Raw genomic sequence first — 20,138 nt, forward strand, 5'->3', positions numbered from 1 at the left:
TCAAGAAGAATTGTAAAAGACAATACAATATTAAGCCTTCTTTTTCACTTTATTCTCTTTATTTTATTACAATGAATATATATATAAATATATATATATATATATATATATATATATATATATATATATATATATATTTATATATATATATGTATATATATACATATATATATATATATATATATATATATATATATATATATATATATATATATATATATATATGCATACATACACACATACATACATACATACATATATATATATATACATATACATATTATGTACATATATATATATATATATATATATATATATATATATATATATATATATATACATATTATGTATATATATATATATATATATATATATATATATATATATATATATACATATATATATGTACATATTATGTACATGTATATACTATATATACATACACACACACACACACACACACATATATATATATATATATATATATATATATATATATATATATATATATAAATATCTTTTATCCTAAAATATTCACCACCATAACCTTTATATTAATAAGATTAATAAGTAATTCCATCGCTCAACCCAAGTAATCCTGATGGAGAGCCACAAAGTGATTCGAAACCAGTGTCGACTCCAAATGATAAACTGAACATTGCCTACTGTGTAACTTTTGCGAATGAATTAAATTATGATATTAATAATTAATTATGATATTTGTTGCGTCAACTATTTTCTTCATTTTGAAGAATCCTTTTAATAGCAAAGGATGGGAGTCTCAATGGCTTCTTCTCTTTCCCTGAGTCTTGTTATTCTATATGTGGAGTTTTCCCTGTTGTAGCGCTTGGATTTATAGCATCCTGCTTTTCCAGCTAGGGTTATAGCTTAGCTTGTAATAATAATAATAATAATAATAATAATAATAATAATAATAATAATAATAATAATAATAATAATAATAATAATAATAATAATAATAATAATAATAATAGTAGACAAATTATTAAGCGACCTAAAACCAGATTTTTTATAGATTATTGGGTGTTTGTGTCCCCTTTATTAATTTTTCTCCTGAAAAAAAATGACACTCAGATCCTTTCTTAACCTAACTTTTCATTGGGATAACGTGATTAAGTCTTTTGATTATTTATTTATTCTATTTTTTTTGAAAAAGCATACACCAATTTATAAACTCATTTATTTTCTTGATTAGTGTTTTAAGAAATCTATTTTTTTGTGCATATTGTTTATGCAACCATGTTTCTAATGACAGGGAAATTGAAGTTTTGTTACAAAGGTTAAATGAATTATGTTACCATAAATATCTTATTAAGAACTGTCACACAAAAGCGAGAGAACTATATTCTATTTTCATGATAAAACCGATGAAATTTATAAAACGTCTCTTTTCTCTTCCGTTCAAAAAATTATTCACCAATAACTCTAATGGGGCATGCAAGAAGTCATCATCTCCTACGTTAGATTTCGCCAGTCGTCTCTATCTTGAGCTTTTAATTCAATACTTCTCCATTCATCGTTGATTGGTTGATTGATTGATTGATTGCAAGAGGAAGTATAGATAGGAAATAGCTTTTTCAATACAAATATACCTTATAAAAGAAACTTGCAAGAAACAACCCGAGTAAAGATGGCGATGGGATAGGGATGAACGTAATTCAATCCAAGTACTGTGATTAATCATATGTTTTGGAGAGAGGCTGCTCACTGGAAAAGAGGAAAAAAGCGGATCATTTTGCAAAATATAGGACAGTGCCATAGCTCTGCACACACGGGAGACAATCCATGTAAATGATTTTAAAACTGTAGAAGTTATCAACAAATGTTGTGGTAGATTCATAACGAGAATAATCAATGTTGCTATGGTCTCCTTTTATAATACTTTTGATGGTAACACAGGAATAACGGAAAATGTTATTAGAGGTGAAGAAATATGTGCCTTGACCGCTGGTATCTCCTCTTCTATTATTCCTTCACAGGCGAATCCTTCACCAATTATCCAACCAGAGGCCAACAGTCGGAACTACCAAAGGATCGAGTTCCATAATGATCACCGTAACCTACAACAAGAAAATATCTAAGAATTTTTCAAAGGACAATGGCCTAACAATCTAGAACTTTGCTTTAATTGGCTTTTAATCTATTTTGAATAAACAGTCATCTATTCATGATGATTATCTATTCAAATGTTGTTCAAATTCAAATGAAGCATTATTAAGATTTTATTATACTCAGACTGTTTTCCCTTCTCTTTCTAACTGAGTCTGACGAAGGAGTTACTTGAGCACTGGACTTTTATTTTTTTATTTTTGGTTAGTTGTAACTCTAATTCAGACACATACTAATTTACGTCAAAATTAAACCAGACATATGAAGTATTTAGAAGAGAGATGAGTGTTTTATATATGGAGAGTTTGTTTTATTTATATATTTTGATGTATCATTTGAAAATATCAAAAAAAAAAAAAAAAAAAAAAAAAAAAAATTGGGGGGTATTTCCCGGAAAACGATTTCGGGGCATTAATGAGTACTAACAGACACAGAAACACTTTTAAATCTCTAGGAAAGAATGAGTAATCTTCACATTAAATATCAGTGTTGCATCTAAATTCCTTGGGAATCCATCGCTTAGCTCACATATGTGCTATTTCAAGTAGAAAATTCTTTTTTTTTTTTTTTTCACAAGTCCTAGGGCTATAACATAACCTACTTTCTTATCGATAACAGTCAATTGCTTTTTCTATTACCGAGGAAAATATTTGTCTTTTGAAAACTGACTATTTTCTAGATATTTTTTTTTTGGTAATTTCCCTTAAGTTTATAACAATCAAGGATGGAAAAGTTTATTGTATTCAGGTATTATCAATATAGAATTTATTTTAGAAATTTAAATAGGTATAATGAAAAAGTTTGTTTCACTGGATTTTATATAATTTTCTATGATTCTCTTAAAGTTATTTTCCATATCCACCACCGAAAGATCCTCCATGTCCTCCAAAGGATCCACCTCCAAAGCCTCCTCCATGGCCACCACCTAATGATCTGCCTCCAAAGCCTCCTCCATGTCCTCCGAAAGATCCTCCTCCGAAGCCTCCTCCGTGGCCACCTCCAAATCCACCTCCTCCATAAGACTGGCCCCCGAAAGACCCACCTCCAAAGCCGCCTCCGTGGCCACCACCGAAGGATCCACCTCCAAAGCCTCCTCCAGCGAATCCACCTCCTCCAAATCCTCCCTTGTGGCCTCCTGCAGAGCACATGACTACGATGGAGGCCACCGTTGCGATCAGTAGAAGTTTCTAGAAAAAAAGGAAATTAAAAGATAAAATTATTTCATTGGAAACCAAATATGATTTTTTTTTTCATGTGCGTGACAATACGCCGAGTCTGTAGTCAAGTATTATTTTCAAGTCACGTGGAACCTATGGAAAAAGATTTTTTCGTTGTTCTATTATCAAGAGTTAATTAATGTTAATGATTTTGAAATCAGACTATGTTTGACATTTGATCATTCATGTGGTGAAGCCTTTGCCCAAGGTTTCTTCCTCCTCCAGAAGTTAATTCTTTATTTATGAAAACAACACCAGTAATCTCAATCGTTGTTGTTATTGTTTGCCTAACCCTTCTAGCCAAGCACGGGCTCTTTGATTTCTGTAGCCCGTAGAATTTCCTACTGTTAAAAAAACCCATAAAATAATCTGAAATTCTCCGTAAATATATACTATTCATAGCCGTATTTCATTAGAATACAGGTGACCGTAATTTTTACCCTACTTATTTGATATCTTTAAATGGTTGGTAAACGTAATAACACTCATTTACATCAATATCTGTTTTTAAAACTGTAAATGCCTGGCAACATTTGTTCTATGATTTTTAACATTTTTTTTTACTACAAATTTAACAGTGCAGTCTAACATCAAATATCCTATTTGAACCTTACCATTATCTTGATTGATGTAACTGTTCAGAAGAAGCTCAGTGAGGAACTGTGTTCGGCATCGTCTCCAGGTGTCTATTTATACCAGTTTGTGATACGATTTCCCAGCCTCAGTCAATGAAACTGAAAGGACCAATGAGGAAGAAGTTGGCCTCGGGAAATTTGTTTTAGTGATTATTCTATTTCAAATCTTTCATGGTATGACTATTCATTATTATAACCTTGCCCTCTCATCACTGATTGTTTCATCTCTCTCTCTCTCTCTCTCTCTCTCTCTCTCTCTCTCTCTCTCTCTCTCTCTCTCTACTATAACTCAAGCTCCTAAAAAAATCAAAGTTAGAAAATTATCTAATGTCACTCGATGCAAGAAATAGCAATTATCATAATGTGCCAGCGATGGCAAAAAGAATACTTCACTCGGGAAAATAGTTAAATAAACGAATTTTTTTTTTATCAAGAATGACGTCATTCATTGTTCTCATAAGAAAAGGAGTTTTGGCACATTATCTACGACGATTAGAAAGGAATATAAAAGGTCGGTCTTGATAAAAGGTCTGCCATCAAAAATTGCATTTGCTGTGATACCTAATGTTAATGTTTATTCAGTTTCTGTAAATTTCAAGAGTGGATTCATAAGTTTTCACTTTTAAGAATAATAAAATAATCATAAAGTTATTATTGTCATTAAGATTATTATAATTATCTTCAAAAATATAATTATCTTCAAAATTATTATAATTATTTATATAATTAAAATCACTAACATTTTTATTATTATTAAGATTATTTAAACTATGATTATTATCAAGATTAAGGAAATTATTGTTATTATTAAAATGATTAAACTTATCATTATTATAAAAATATTGAAGTTATCATTATCATTATTAAAATTAGTTATTAATGATTTTAATGATAACAATAATAATAAAAATCCGGAAAACTTGTGATGCATAAAAAATGGCGATAATAACATATGATAAATTAGATCTAAAATTATATGTTTTCTCAATATTTTTCTAAATAACATTTCGTACCACAAGCAGCAAGAATTAGCACGGTGGAAAGAGTATTTCAGATGCAAATACTGATTCGAAAGAGTATGTAAAACGAATTGTTTCACTGGGGGAGAAAATCGAGTTCCAGTCAAGAATTCTTTCATAGCTACAAGATTTAGATTCTATTTTAGTAAGGACAGTTGTAGATATATTTTAGAGGTAAGAACGACTTTCTGTAGAGAAAATATGTTGTAAGTAAATAGCACTTTCTTTTTACATGAGGAGAGTATGTATATTTAGAAACCTGATCCATTAAAAGATTAAATACTAAAATACTTAAATACTAAAAACTATATCTTTATAAATAGCAGTTTTCTTTATATGAGGAAAGTATCTAGATTAAGAAACCTGATCCATTAAAAGAAGAAATAAACTGAGACAACAATAAATGAAAGACTAAAAAACTCTATCTTTATAAATACAATTTTTTTATATGAGGAAAGTATCTAGATTTAGAAACCTGATCCATTGAAAGAAGAAATAAACTGAGACATCAAAAAATGAAATACTGAAAACTATATCTTTATAAATAGCAGTTTTTTTATATGAGGAAAGTATCTAGATTTAGAAACCTGATCCATTAAAAGAAGAAATAAACTAAGACATCAAAAAATGAAATACTGAAAACTATATCTTTATAAATAGCAGTTTTTTTTTTTATAAGAAAAGTATCTAGATTTAGAAACCTAATCCATCGAAAGAAGAAATAAACTGAGACATCAAGAAATGAAATACTAAAAACTATATCTTTATAAATAGCAGTTTCTTTTATATGAGGAAAGTATCTAGATTTAAAAACCTGATCCATTGAAAGAAGAAATAAACTTAGACATCAAGAAATGAAATACTAAAAACTATATCTTTATAAATAGCAGTTTTTTTATATGAGGGAAGTATCTAGATTTAGAAACCTGATCCATTGAAAGAAGAAATAAACTGAGACATCAAGAAATGAAATACTAAAAACTATATCTTTATAAATAGCAGTTTTTTTATTATATGAGGAAAGTATCTAGATTTAAAAACCTGATCCATTTGGTAGTGAATAAGCTCACACGACCTAGACAAAACTCACGAAAGAAGAAATAAACCATGACATCAGATAATTGAAATACTAAAAAGTATATCTTTATTTCAGACATACTGACTGTAGTTTCTGTGAAGTTCATAATTTTATTACTTATGCTGATTATTTAAGTTTTAAAGTTTTAAAGGCCATTCATAAATGGCAGAGGCAAGGGACAACGACATTTCCCTATCAAGAAGGACAATGCCCTAGAGACTGACCATATTACATATGATCAGCGCCCAAGCCCCCTCTCCATCCAAGCTAGGACCAAGGAGGGGCAGGCAATGCCGGCTGATGACTCACCAGATAGACCTATAGGTTCCCCCAAACCCCCCATCATTAGCTCACAATGATAGTGAGGTTGCAGTGACCAAAGGAACTAACGAGTTTGAGCGGGACTCGAACCCCAGTCGGGCAATCACCAGGCAAGGACGCTACCACCAGGCCAACACAACCCTAAAAGTTGAAAGGTTTCTGTGTTTTTGAAATGCATATTTCAAACAAAAGAGATTAGGAGATTCTACATATGTTGCCCACCATTACTTGGTTCTGATAGAAAACAATAGATAAATTTGAATACTTAATGAAATTATTTTCCTATTTAAAAATCATAAATGTTTATTAGGATGAGAAATAACTTCGGACACTGTTGTGATAATATTGAACTATTTACGAAGGTATAGCCTAAAAATATCTGTTTGAGTCAATATTGAAAGTAAAACAACAAAAATATATTGTCGTTAATCAGAGGCATAGGAAAGACACCAAAAAGTCATTATGAACCTTGAAGAAATAGAATAACTGGTAATAAATTTCATGACATTGAATAAAACATAAAATTAGTAATAGAATCTATTGAAATTTATGAAATTCCTAGTTCATAAACAATATAATGCCTTAACTATCCTTATATAGATGAACAGATTCTTATCAATGGAGTTTATAATAATGAAAATATATGTTTGAATTGATTAGAGTATACAAAAGTTGGTTCTTGCTTTGATATTCGCTTCTTGTAATGTAAAGTTTTCGCTTGAAGTTTTAGTAGAAATATATTGTATTAATAAAATGAAATACAGCACCTCACTTGATGTCTGTCCTGATTTTTGGCCAAGATGAAAGAAGACTTTTTACCATTTGATACATATATCATATACTAGTGTTTTTTTTTTTTTTAGTTTAGAGGTACATAATGACAAAATGAACCATTCCCTATAATCTGCACGTGCTAGTAGAGAGAGAGAGAGAGAGAGAGAGAGAGAGAGAGAGAGAGAGAGAGAGAGAGAGAGAGAGATGAGGAACAATCGGTATTACAAGGTTATAATAATGAATGGCCATACTATGAAAGGTTTAAAATACAAGACTCACTCAAACAAATTACTCGAGGCCAACTTCCCCTTTGGCCCTTTCAGTGTCATTGACTGAGGCTGTGGAATCGTATCACAAACTGGTATAAAAAGAGGCATAGAGACTAAACAGATCACAGTTCCTCACTGAGCCTCTCCAGAACAGTTACACACATCAAGATAATGGTAAGGTTCAAGTAAGGTATTTAATGTTAGATAAGTATTCCCAATGGTATTTCATTTAAAGAACAATTAACTCCTTGGATAAAGAAGAAGCCATGGAGAAAGGGTTCAACACATGAATGATCACACAATAAACATTATAAGATTTCAAAATTCTTGATAATAATAATTAGCCATGTGACACTAAATAGCCCGTAACATTAGGAAATTCTAAAATATGAGTTATAGCTTCTGATTTTGTTCTTTCCATCATTAATCATGGCGATAGCAAGTGATAGATGGAAAAAAAGTATGCATAGATTCAAATTGTATACTCAGGTCATAAGAAAACAAAATTTTAACAGTAAAATTAGAATATAATGATAGTTTATTACAATTCATATATCTTGATATACACTCGTATGCATTTTCCCAAGCACGGGGGAACATACACTAAAAGTATGTATTTTTTTGTAATGAAATTATAATTTCGTTTTATTTTTATTTTTAGAAACTTCTAATCATCGCGTCGATGGCCTCCATCGTAGCCATGTGCTCTGCAGGAGGTCACAAAGGAGGATTTGGAGGAGGTGGATTCGGTGGCGGAGGCTTTGGAGGTGGATCCTTCGGTGGTGGTCACGGAGGTGGCTTTGGAGGTGGATCTTTCGGGGGCCAGTCCTATGGAGGAGGTGGATTTGGAGGTGGCCACGGAGGAGGATTTGGAGGTGGATCCTTCGGTGGTGGACACGGAGGTAGCTTTGGAGGTGGATCTTTCGGGGGGCCGTCCTATGGAGGAGGTGGATTTGGAGGCGGCCATGGAGGCTTTGGAGGAGGATCCTTTGGAGGACATGGAGGATCCTTCGGAGGAGGGTTCTCTAATGGTGGTGGATATGGAAAATAGGTTTACTCGAATCAATGGAAATTATATAGAATGTATTTAAATAATCTATTTTTTATACCTTGTGAAATCTTCAAAACAATTCATGATTAAAAATAAACATTTTTTTCAACACTGAATACAGTAAACTCAGTTATCCTTGGTAGTTGCTAAGTAAAGTGAGCCTAAAACTTCTAGAAAATATTCATATCAATCCTCACCACATAATATTCGACTCTAACAGAAAAAAAAAAAAAAAGGATTTGGCGGTTGCCAATCAAAAAAAAATGTTTTCAAACTTATTCCTCAAAGGTGTTCTCTTACATACCTATTAGTAAACACACTTTCCCTGTGTAATCTGTTTAGGAGTTTACATATTTGGTACAGTTGCCTGCATTAATTCCAATACACTTCATGGAAAGCTAAGGAGACGTCTGGCAGCAAATAACAATATTTGGCTTAACACCACTGGGTTAAATTAATAAAAGTACTATTGATCATGTGTTTACAAGGTCATAAACATTGTTTTAGAGTCAGCATTGCCAACAGGTTCTCTTTTTGCCAAACACAGCGTTGGCAGCGACAATTCACAACTGCCAGACGTCTCCTTAGCTTCCCGTGAAGTGTACCGGAATTAATGAAGCCAGCTGTACGTTTTGGTTAATTTTACGTGCATTATTTATTATTTTGCATATCTGAAATATGTTTTGCATATAACCATAAAGTGACTCCTTCAATAGAGAGCCGGAGGAGATGAAAAAGTCTAAGGATATTAGAATTATATTTGCGCTTCATTTTAACTTGAATAGCAGTTCAATAATTATCATAATGATCAATTGATATTTAATATCCTTCTAGAAATGTATTAACAGGTTTCATTAACTACATGGTCAAATAAATTCAATATGTACAGCACTTTTACCTTATATTTCTATCTTGAATCCTCCTGTCTTTCACAAAGCTCTGAAACTTGATACCAATCCTTTACTTTTATTGTGAATTTTATACGGGTGTCAGAAAGGAATTCAAAGGGATTAACCCTTGATTTTATGTAATTTTTATATCATTCTGGAAGTAGCAAAGTATAGAGAAGGGTTTGTTTTTCCATTATGTAATCTCTCTCTCTCTCTCTCTCTCTCTCTCTCTCTCTCTCTCTCTCTCTCTCTCTCTCTCTCTCTCTCTCCTTAGCCGCAGCATATCATTCTGAAAATAGCAAGGTACAGAAAAGGGTTTGTTTTTCCATTATGTACGTCTCTCTCTCTCTCTCTCTCTCTCTCTCTCTCTCTCTCTCTCTCTCTCTCTCTCTCTCTCTCTCTCTCCTTAGCATATCATTCTGAAAATAGTAAGGTACAGAGAAGGGTTTGTTTTTCCATTATGAAAATCTCTCTCTCTCTCTCTCTCTCTCTCTCTCTCTCTCTCTCTCTCTCTCTCTCTCTCTCTCTCTCTCTCTCTCTCCTTAGCATATCATTCTTAAAATAGTAAGGTACAGAGAAGGGTTTGTTTTTCCATTATGTAACTCCGAGGTAAAAAAAAAAAAAAAAAAAAAAAAAAAATTAAGCTTACATATAATTTACTTGTATATCATATGGTATAAAATCTTTTCATTAGTACGCCGAATTTGTCTTATAGAGAAGTATCTCTATTAGTCCTCAAATTTGGCCTTGAAATAAATTTTTACACAACGCATTATTGGTGTAAATAGTACGCTATAAATTATCTTATAGTTATCAGGAAATTAGGAACTTACTATGCTTTTTAAATACATATTTGTCGAGTACATTACTAGTATGTTCTACTCCCATGTCATTACCCTATTTTACCTTTAATACTAAGATATCAACAAACGAAAAATAAACTTAGTTTCCATTATCTACAGATTTTATAGATTATATGGAAGAGAAATAGATGGAAATGTTATTGTGGTAACACTTATTTTAGGAATAATTTGACTATTAGAACTAAGATTTTTTTTTAATTCATTTATTTTAATTATTTATTTTTTTTTTTTTTACGAAAAGAGACACCTCAAAACAAATTAAAATGTATAAAATGATCAAAGATGAATAAAAACAAAGGTTATTCAAAAGCACCTGAGAGATTTTTATGGATCAAAATTTTATAAAAAAAAAAAATACGGAGGTTTTATGGGTTGCCATTCTCTAGAACCTGTGTTTTACATAAAGTAGTAACAAGGAACACTTTATAGAGGATTGATATATATATATATATATATATATATATATATATATATATATATATATATATATATATATATATATATATATATATATATATATATATATATATATATATATATATATATATACATATATACACACACATATATAAATATATATATATATATATATATATATATATATATATATATATATATATATATATATATATATATATATATATATATATATATATTTGGGCTTATGATTAGCTAACAACAAATTTGATGCTTACATGAATATTTTCTAGTTAGATTTTAAGTTTTTATTTCTCTGAGTTCCAACTCTTTTCTTTTAGAATATTGGGATCTTCTCTATCATCATCATCAGCATCATCATCATCATCATAATCATCATCGTCATCATCTCCTCCTACGCCTATTGACGCAAAGGGCAAATGTTAGCTTTCGCCAGTCGTCTCTATCTTGAGCTTTTAATTCAATACTTCTCCATTCATCATCATCTATATATTTTTGCATATTTTGCATATTTGAAATATATTTTGCAAATAACCATGAAGTGACTCCTTCAATAGAGAGCCGGAGGAGATAAAAAAAGTCTAAGGATATTAGAATTATATTTGCGCTTCATTTTAACTTAAATAGTTCAATAATTATCATAATTATCATAATGATCATATGTATTTTACATATGATTAATATAACTTAGTGACTAAAAATCAGAAGAAAAAATAGTATTATTGTAATTATGAATTTTTGATGCATTAATTAATAATAACTATTATGAAAGTTTGTTTTAGTAATCACACACTTCTCCAAATTTGAATAGAATCCAGTGTTTCTCCTTCTTGTCAAAAGATGGCAGCACACGTCCATTGTTCCATTCATGTGAATGAATCTAATCAATTGGAAAAGAGTAATATATTGATACATATGCAGAAAGATATGCGGCAGGTATAAATTATATTCAGTTACTATTAAGTTATTTTTGGCTATTTATATGTATAAAAAATTCGTCATGGAAGGTTCCAGAATGCAAGGATTAAAAAGCACTACACATTTTTTTTTTTTTCATGGCCAATAGATGGCCTTAGTAGTAGAGTACAAAATTGTTAATTATTCCCATCACCCACTCATTATAATTTTTATTGCTTCATTTCTGTTGCTATTTGGGCACAGAATTGCTTTATAACAGACAAACGTGAACTTGATGTTCCTTCTTGTCTGGCCACAACTTATTTATTAGGAAATTACAAATTCCTCAATAAATGTCACAGAAATATCTCCTCAGCAAACAATCATTAGTACAATTACATTTGGGGGTTAGGGGGATAGCCAGATTGTGCCACGTGTACTGAAATCGGTGAGAAAAGCAAGTAATTACACAGTTATTTTATCTGATTTTAATTACTTTTTTATGAAACCAAGAGATAATTGATATGTTTAATAGTATAACCTATATTGCCAGTAAAGAATACGTAAAATAACATTTTTGTTACATTCCAAAAGGCATAATAACGCTGACTACTCAGCCCAACTCCCTCATCTCTAACGAGTTTTACTTTACCGCCAATAGCTGGCATCAGGGGTACCTTGTACAAACAAATATAGTTTATTATTTCATGTCCACGTGTGTCAAAAAAGTGTGTTAGGAATGTAGAGGCTAGAGAATTGGCAGTTGGTAAATTGTCCAACGATCGTTTCCTTATTAAGAATGAATATTTTCATCAGAAAATGGTGTGAACTTTTCATATGCTATCGGAAGCAACCTGAGTTTACTTATGAAAGTGTTTAGTATTCCCTTTCTTCACCAGAACATATGGATATTAAGTCATTTCCCTGTACAAGTGACCAAGGTAACAATCATCAGCATAGTTAAAGTTGGTGGTACGAGTTTGGAACAGCGTGCCAGATGGAATTTTTTTGAATGGAGAATATCATTATTCATTACAGATTCAAATAATTTATGAAGTAATAGTTATATGCGAGAAGGTACATGACTATGGTGTAATTTTATGTTCTTATAATCAGTTTATTCAACATAAAAAAAATAGAATAATGAAAAAGAAAATTGTCACATTTTTGTGTCTTCAACACCGCCTGACTGTTGCGTCATCCACTTGCGAATTTGCGTTTGTTGATAAGGTCGTTTTGGAGCGTAAATCATTTATAAAATAAACCTTATCTTCATTTCCTTAGTAAGGGTATGCGAGCCAGTATAGCTGTTTCTTGGTTCAATATAGGTTAAAAGAATCCATGAAGTATATATACAAAATTATATATATATATATATATATATATATATATATATATATATATATATATATATATATATATATATATATATATATATGTATATAGGCCTATATATTATATATATATATATATATATATATATATATATATATATATATATATATATATATATATATATATATATCATTAATATTGTTCCAATTCAATAATAGGCGAATCGTGAATATAAAAATACTGATTCTGAAAGATCGTAGACAGAGAGAGAGAGAGAGAGAGAGAGAGAGAGAGAGAGAGAGAGAGAGAGAGAGAGAGAGAGAGAGGCCACCAATAAGACAGGGATGGTGATGATCTCTGCAAATGAATCAGAAGAGACGGATACCCCCAGTGGTCGGGGAACAGGGGTAAATTACCCCAAATGGGGTAAAATTCGAAATTTTTGGGGGTAATGAACGTGCTACGGATGCAGATGTGCTAAGCGAGGGAAACTGATATAAAAGTTGGAGAAAAGAATGCATCGAGGATCACACGATCTTTAAAACTATGGAAACGGAGAAATATCTGTATTGAAACTGCTTCATCAGTATTGAAACAGTTTTTAACCCTCAGTGAGATCGCTTTTGCGTTGTTGTCTTGGTGGTGGCATTTGCTCCTTGACTTATCAGTCTTTATTTAGCCCCTCGTCATCTACCTGGTGGATTTTGACCTGGGTTGTTACGGGAGGAACAACCACGATCATAAGTAAGGGAAGCCTGGATAAAGGGAAGAAGAAAAGGGGTGAAAGGTGGTGGTTGTGGTGGTGGCAGCTTGGATTGTGTTGGAGTGACGTCATGGAGTGGCTGGCTGGATGATTATGCTTGATTTTAACTAGCAGTTCACGTTGTTGGAGGAAGTCTGTTGACTGACAGTGATTATAGTTAACGTTTAGTGTGGTGAATAAGTTAATGTTGCATCGTATGTGTAATTACTGATTTGTTTTCATTTTCAGATGGCATCAGCAAGTAAAAGGACATATCAGGCAGAGTTCCTTAATTGTGGCTTCACAGAAATAGAGGACAAAGGACAAATGAAGCCTCAATGTGTAGTTTGTATGAAAGTACTGACTGCCGAGTCTTTCAAAAAGAATCAACTGAAGAAACACTTGGACAATGTTCATTCACATCTGTTTTCCAAACCACGGGAATACTTTGAGAATCTGGAAAAAAACAGTCAAAAGACAGAGACTGGAAAGTAAGAAGAGTGCAATATTTGACCAACGTTCAGCTGCAATAGCTAGTTTTGAAGTGGCATGGTTGGTTGCTCGAAACAAGAAACCACATACTATTGGTGAAGAATTAATCAAGCCTGCGGCTGTAAAAATGGCAGAAATAATGTGTGGGCAGAAAGTAGTTAAACAACTGAATACAGTACCTTTGTCTCCTAGAGTTATTAAAGAAAGAATTTCCATCTTAGCAGAAAATGTGAGGGAACAAGTGATTTCTTCAGTAAAAAAGTAAAGAGTTTACCATTCAACTTGATGAGACTACAGATGTAAGTAGCAATTCACAATTGATGGTATACATTCGATATAGGGGCTCTGATGAAATCGAAGAAGAAATGTTGTTGTGTTCTCCTCTTGAGTTGAGTACTCGTGGTATCGATGTGTTCAATGAGGTTGATGTATGTTTCAAAAAACCAAGTGTTGATCTGAAGTGGCAAGATTGTATTGCAGTATCAGTTGATGGAGCTCCTGCCATGCTTGGTCACATCAATGGTTTTGTGGCTTTGGCCAAACAACAGAATCCAGATATTCTAGTCATCCATTGTATGATACATCGCCAGGCATTAGTTGTGAAGAATTTGGAACCAGAAGTGGAAGCTGTGTTAAATGATGTGGTTAAGATTGTCAATGTTATAAAAGGGCATGCACTAAACACGAGGATGTTTCGTGATTTATGTGAGGATGAAGAGGCTGAATATTCAACCCTTCTTTTCCATACGGAAGTTACGTGGCTTTCACGTGGAAATGTCCTGAATAGAGTGTGGGCTCTTAAAACAGAACTCGAAATGTTTCTGACTGATAAAAAACACACACTTGCAGAAAAGTTCAGAAAAACAACCTGGCTAGCTCTTCTTGCATACTTAGCTGACATTTTTGGACATGTAAACGAACTGAACAAAGAATTGCAAGGAAAGAAAGTCAATCTCCAGTTAGCAAGGGAAAAAATTTCAGCATTTGTATCAAAACTTCAGTATTGGAACCAGAAAATAAATGCCAATAAGACTGCTGCCTTTCCAAAACTGGGAGAGTTTTTGGAAGACTGTCAAGACTGCTGTCTTAGTGACATAAAGGAGTCAGTCACAAGGCACCTGACCAAACTTAGAAATAGGTTCTGTGACTATTTTCCAGAACTTGATTCACATACTGTCAGCTGGGTTGTAAATCCCTTCAAAAGTGAGCTGGCTAATTTGCCTGAACAGCCTGAAGGATTGGCAGAAGAGCTTATTGAACTTCGTTCCAGCAATGAAACAAAAATCGAATTTGAGAGCAAGGATGATCTCTCAAGTTTTTGGATGTCAAAAACTGCAAAGGCTTATAAAACTGCACATATGGAAGCAACTAAAATGCTACTACCTTTTGCAACAACCTACCTTTGCAAACAAGGTTTTTCTACCCTTGTAAATCTAAAAACAAAATACAGAAACCGGTTGAATCCTGAAGACAGAATCCTAGTAGCAGTAACTTCAAAAATCCCTGATTTTGAGTTTGTTGTATCCAAGATGAAACAGTATCATTTTTCCAAAGCCTGAGGTAGCTGATATGAAAATATTAAAGATTTCAATATGTCGTTAAAATATTAAAGTTTTCAATATTTTCTTAATTATTTTTCGTTGTGTACCATTCTTATGAGAGAAAGGATAAACTTTTTTCCCCATAATAGTGGATTCAATAAAATTTAAATTTGAATTTGAAAGACATGATGGTCAGTAGGTTTGCTTGTGTGCCATGTAATGCTAAAGAGTGTTTTATTTCTGTTTATAAATGTGATTCCTACTTTTTTTCTTGTGTGCTATTTCCATGCCAAAAAGACAGACTTTTATTTCCTATGATAGATGAAATTAACAATTAAAAATTTTTCCAGTATACACTTTTTATATATATTTATTATTCATGAATTCTATAAGTAAATTGGTTTGTCCACCAGATGTACTTCCAAGTGTGTGGGTAAATTCATTTTACCCCAAAAAGTTACCCGACCCCTGCAGTTTAGAATATAGCAAGAAAGACAATGTTCATTTATATAGGGGAAGTACAGCATAGATGTTGCATGAAGGTATTTAAGATACTGTATATGGAAATTATTTCTCAACATTTATTTTATTAGTACGGATATTGATCTTGTTGTTTTTAAGGAATTTTGGGCATAAAATTGAAGATAATAGTTTGGAGATACGGAAATGTAAGCATGCATGATTATAATGTCTTCGGGATTAATGAGAATATAAACAAAGTTTTGCTCTATGCAAAACTTTGTTTCAAAAGGGTTTCTTCTGTAACGACATAAGTCAGTTTTATCCATTGGCAATAAATCACAAGAAAGATATTTATTTTTTTACATTTTGCATTCGATAGAAAGGTTAACAAAGATGATAGGTTGCTGGATGTCAAGAAAGGTTAATCGAGAATTTTGTTTAAAGTATTAAAAAAGGTATTTTAAATGAATCATAAATATCCTAGGATTCATAGAAATGGGAATCAAGGTTAACCTGGTCTAAACAGTCAAATATTTATCCTTATTTATATCGGTCATAGGTTCGAGTCCTTGGCCGGGCAAAAATATTTATCATTAAAGAAATTTCCCTAAGCGTTTGAGACCCCAAGGCAGAGCGAATTCGATACTAAGAGTATTGTTAACTTATTTGAAAATGTAAATATATATTGAATATGTATCACTAACACTCGTGTTTTAAGTCGCTGTAAATATCAACCACAAGGGCATTTATTATCGAATTCTACCTTTGGGAATGTATATCCACTGGAAATTCTTTTATGATAAATGCTTCTATCTGGGCAAGGTATTCGAACCCTGAGCCGAAACAATGCCTGCATGGATGCCGTTACCATTCGGGCTATAAAGAGAGATATAAGTTTATTTCAAGTCCACTGTCGAATTTAGCAATCTGTTCTCAGATTTTAAATCAACACATCTCTACTATGATAGCTGATTAGTGAGTTTGATGAATATATATCACTAACCCTCGTGATTTTGATCAATGTAAATATAAATCACAAGTGTATTTATTATCGAATTCTACTTTTGGGGATGTATATCCACTGGAAATTCATTTAGGATAAAGGCTTCTGGCTGGGCAAGGATTCGAACCTATGCCCTGTGCCGAAACTATGCCTGCATGGATAACTTTACCACTCGGGCTATCAAGAGATTTAAGTTCATTTCAACCCTACTGAATATTTACCTCTCAAATTCATGAATCTGTTCTTAGACTTACAATCAGCCTATCTCCACCATGATAGCTGATTAAAGAGTTTGATGGATATGTATTGCTAACACTCGTGATTTTAATCAATGTAAATATCAACCCCAATTGCATTTAATATCGAATTCTACCCTTGGGAATATATACCCACTAGAAATTCATTTATGATAAATCCTTCTGGCTGGGCAAGGATTCAAACCTATCCCCTGAGCCGAAACAATGCCTGCATGAACGACTTTAATATTCGGGCTATCAAGAGAGATAAAGTTCATTTCAAGTCCACTGTACATTTACTTTTAGAATTCGGGAATCTGTATTTAGACTTGCAATCAACCCATCTCCACCATGATAGCTGATTAGTGAGTTTGATGAATATGTATAACTAACACTCATGATTTTAATCATTGTAAATAACAACCATAAGTGTATTTAATATCGAATTCTACTTTTGGGAATGTAGATCCACTGGAAATTAATTTAGGATAAATGCTTCTGGCTGGACAAGGATTCAAACCTATGCCCTGAGCAGACACAATGCCTACCGGGACGACTTTACCAATCAGGCTATCAAGAGAGAAATAAGTTCATTACAAGTCCACTGTATACTTTTCTAATTTAGGAATCAGTTTCTTGACGTGAAATCAAACCTCCTGCACCACGATAGCTGATTAGTGAGTTTGATGAATATGCATTATTAACAGTCGTGATTGCAATCAATGTCCTTATGAGCTAAGGATGGAACCTTTCAGGGAGCCTATAGGTCTACCTGCTGAGTCATCAGCAGCCATTGCCTGGCCTTCTCTGGTACTAGCTTGTGTTGATCATATATATATATATATATATATATATATATATATATATATATATATATATATATATATAATGTGTATATATGCCTGCCTAGCGATGGCCGGACTTGTGTTCGAGTCTCGGTCAAGCTCGATAGTTTCTTGTAATGTCTGCAACCTCACTATCTTTGAGCTAAGGATGGTGCCTTTCAGAGAGCCTATAGATCTACTTGCTGAGTCATCCGTAGCCATTGCCTGTCCCTCTCTGGTTCTAGCTTGGGTGTTGATCATATATATATATATATATATATATATATGTATATATATATATATATATATATATATATATATATATATATATATATATATATTATATATATATATATATATATATATATATATATATATATATATATATATATATGGTCAGTATCTAGGACAGTGTCCTACTAGCTCGGTCATTGTCACTATCCGTTGCCTCTGTTATTCATGAGTGGATGATGAAGCTAAGAATAATGAGAATTAGTAAAAACCAATTAAATTCTCGGAAAGATTATTTATTGGGTTATTGATGGGCCTATCGAGTAGTTTTATCACCTCAAGAGTATTCTCATACAGATATCGGTTTATAATTTTCTTACAGTGTTTTTACATTCAAAGAAGCAGAATATTACTGCATATGTACTAATTAAAATTCTAGTAAAAACATTTAAAATCATTTTTGTATTGTTTTTAAAGTAAATTCTATATAACAGAAGTACATTTAAGATATTTGGATAACGATCTGCACCTCAGATAATCATCAGTTAGTGTTACCTGACCTTCTCTTTCTGTCTTAATTTTTCATACTCAAGTTTGTGATACCCTTGCGTTCCAGGTCCTCATTGAAAAGGCCATGAAACAGAACAAGGGGCAGTTGGCCTCGTGTTCAAAAGCAATTAAGATAACTGTTTTTATCAGTTTATGGCTTCGCTCTTCATTGTCATTTAAATTCTCTCTCTCTCTCTCTCTCTCTCTCTCTCTCTCTCTCTCTCTCTCTCTCTCTCTCTCTCTCTCTCTCTCTCTCTCTCTCTCTCTCTCGTTGAGTTATTTTTATATTTCCTTAAAAAAAGAAAAAAAAAAGATTGATTCTGCCTTACCAACAGAAAAGTCGTTCAAATTTCTGCAGAAGTTAGTTTTTCATAAAAGACCCCTACTGTTCTAATTATTAAAATATTTTATTCCTTACTTAGCTCTTAATTTGATAGCTTAATTGCACCGTTTGTTCTCTTTAAGAATGCTATTCTTATTTTACATAAGCAATATTAGACTTCAAGAACATTTTTTATCGTCATTTTTTGTAGATCAAATTTTATCTCAATGACTGTGCTCCGTTTTATAAGTTTCTAACTTTAACTTCCTGTTTTATATAATTTTTCGTGGATGGTGCAACATCCCCATTCCTATTTTATAGTGGTGTTCCGTAAACTGCTGTTCTTTCACTCATAGCCTTTTTTATCTACATACTAAAAAACTTTTTTTTTCAGACTACCTTTTCACTCCTTAATGTTTTAGCAAATTATTATTTCATGTCTTTCGTTTATCTTTCTTTAGAATACAGTTTTGATCGGCTCTTCTTTGTGTTACCTTTGAATCTTTAGAGTACAGTTGATAAAGAATGTTACAATGAATCATTAACTACTCGTCAGCTTCTCTTAGATAGATTTTCCCTTTAAAACTAATGATTTGTTCAAAGGTGTAGAATGTTTAACATTCATTCAATACTTTGCTAAGGAATAATAAATAGATTTTTATATCACATATATTTTTCATTGGGTTTTAGGTATATTTTACCATAACCACCACGTCGAGAAAATCTACCTCCAAATGAGCCTCCATGACCTTAAAAAGATCCGCCTCCAAATTCTTCATCCTAACTACCACTGAATGATCTGCCTTCATGAGCACCTCC

The 20,138-nt window shown here is 32.1% G+C and overlaps 3 protein-coding genes across 3 annotated transcripts; 2 read left to right on the top strand and 1 right to left on the bottom strand.

The window, feature by feature from the left end:
- Window positions 1-2,975: 2,975 nt before the first annotated feature.
- LOC137655178 (uncharacterized) lies at window positions 2,976-6,185 on the bottom strand. The gene is made up of 2 exons (XM_068389060.1): window positions 6,165-6,185; window positions 2,976-3,317 (listed from the first exon to the last, which is right to left on the bottom strand). Exons 1-2 carry the CDS (start codon window positions 6,183-6,185, stop codon window positions 2,976-2,978), a joined length of 363 nt encoding a protein of 120 aa, XP_068245161.1.
- A 1,924-nt stretch (window positions 6,186-8,109) lies between these two features.
- LOC137654992 (uncharacterized) lies at window positions 8,110-8,495 on the top strand. Its single transcript, XM_068388888.1, has one exon. The coding sequence runs from the start codon at window positions 8,126-8,128 to the stop codon at window positions 8,492-8,494; it is 369 nt and encodes a 122-aa protein (XP_068244989.1). The 5' UTR covers window positions 8,110-8,125; the 3' UTR covers window position 8,495.
- Window positions 8,496-13,261: 4,766 nt separating this feature from the next.
- On the top strand, window positions 13,262-15,710 carry LOC137655179 (protein FAM200C-like). Its single transcript, XM_068389061.1, has 3 exons — window positions 13,262-13,324; window positions 13,909-14,150; window positions 14,492-15,710. The coding sequence occupies exons 1-3, from the start codon at window positions 13,262-13,264 to the stop codon at window positions 15,708-15,710; spliced, it is 1,524 nt and encodes a 507-aa protein (XP_068245162.1).
- Window positions 15,711-20,138: the final 4,428 nt, after the last annotated feature.

Source organism: Palaemon carinicauda, chromosome 16 (assembly GCF_036898095.1).
Source record: "Palaemon carinicauda isolate YSFRI2023 chromosome 16, ASM3689809v2, whole genome shotgun sequence".
Taxonomy (NCBI): Eukaryota; Metazoa; Arthropoda; class Malacostraca; order Decapoda; family Palaemonidae; genus Palaemon; species Palaemon carinicauda.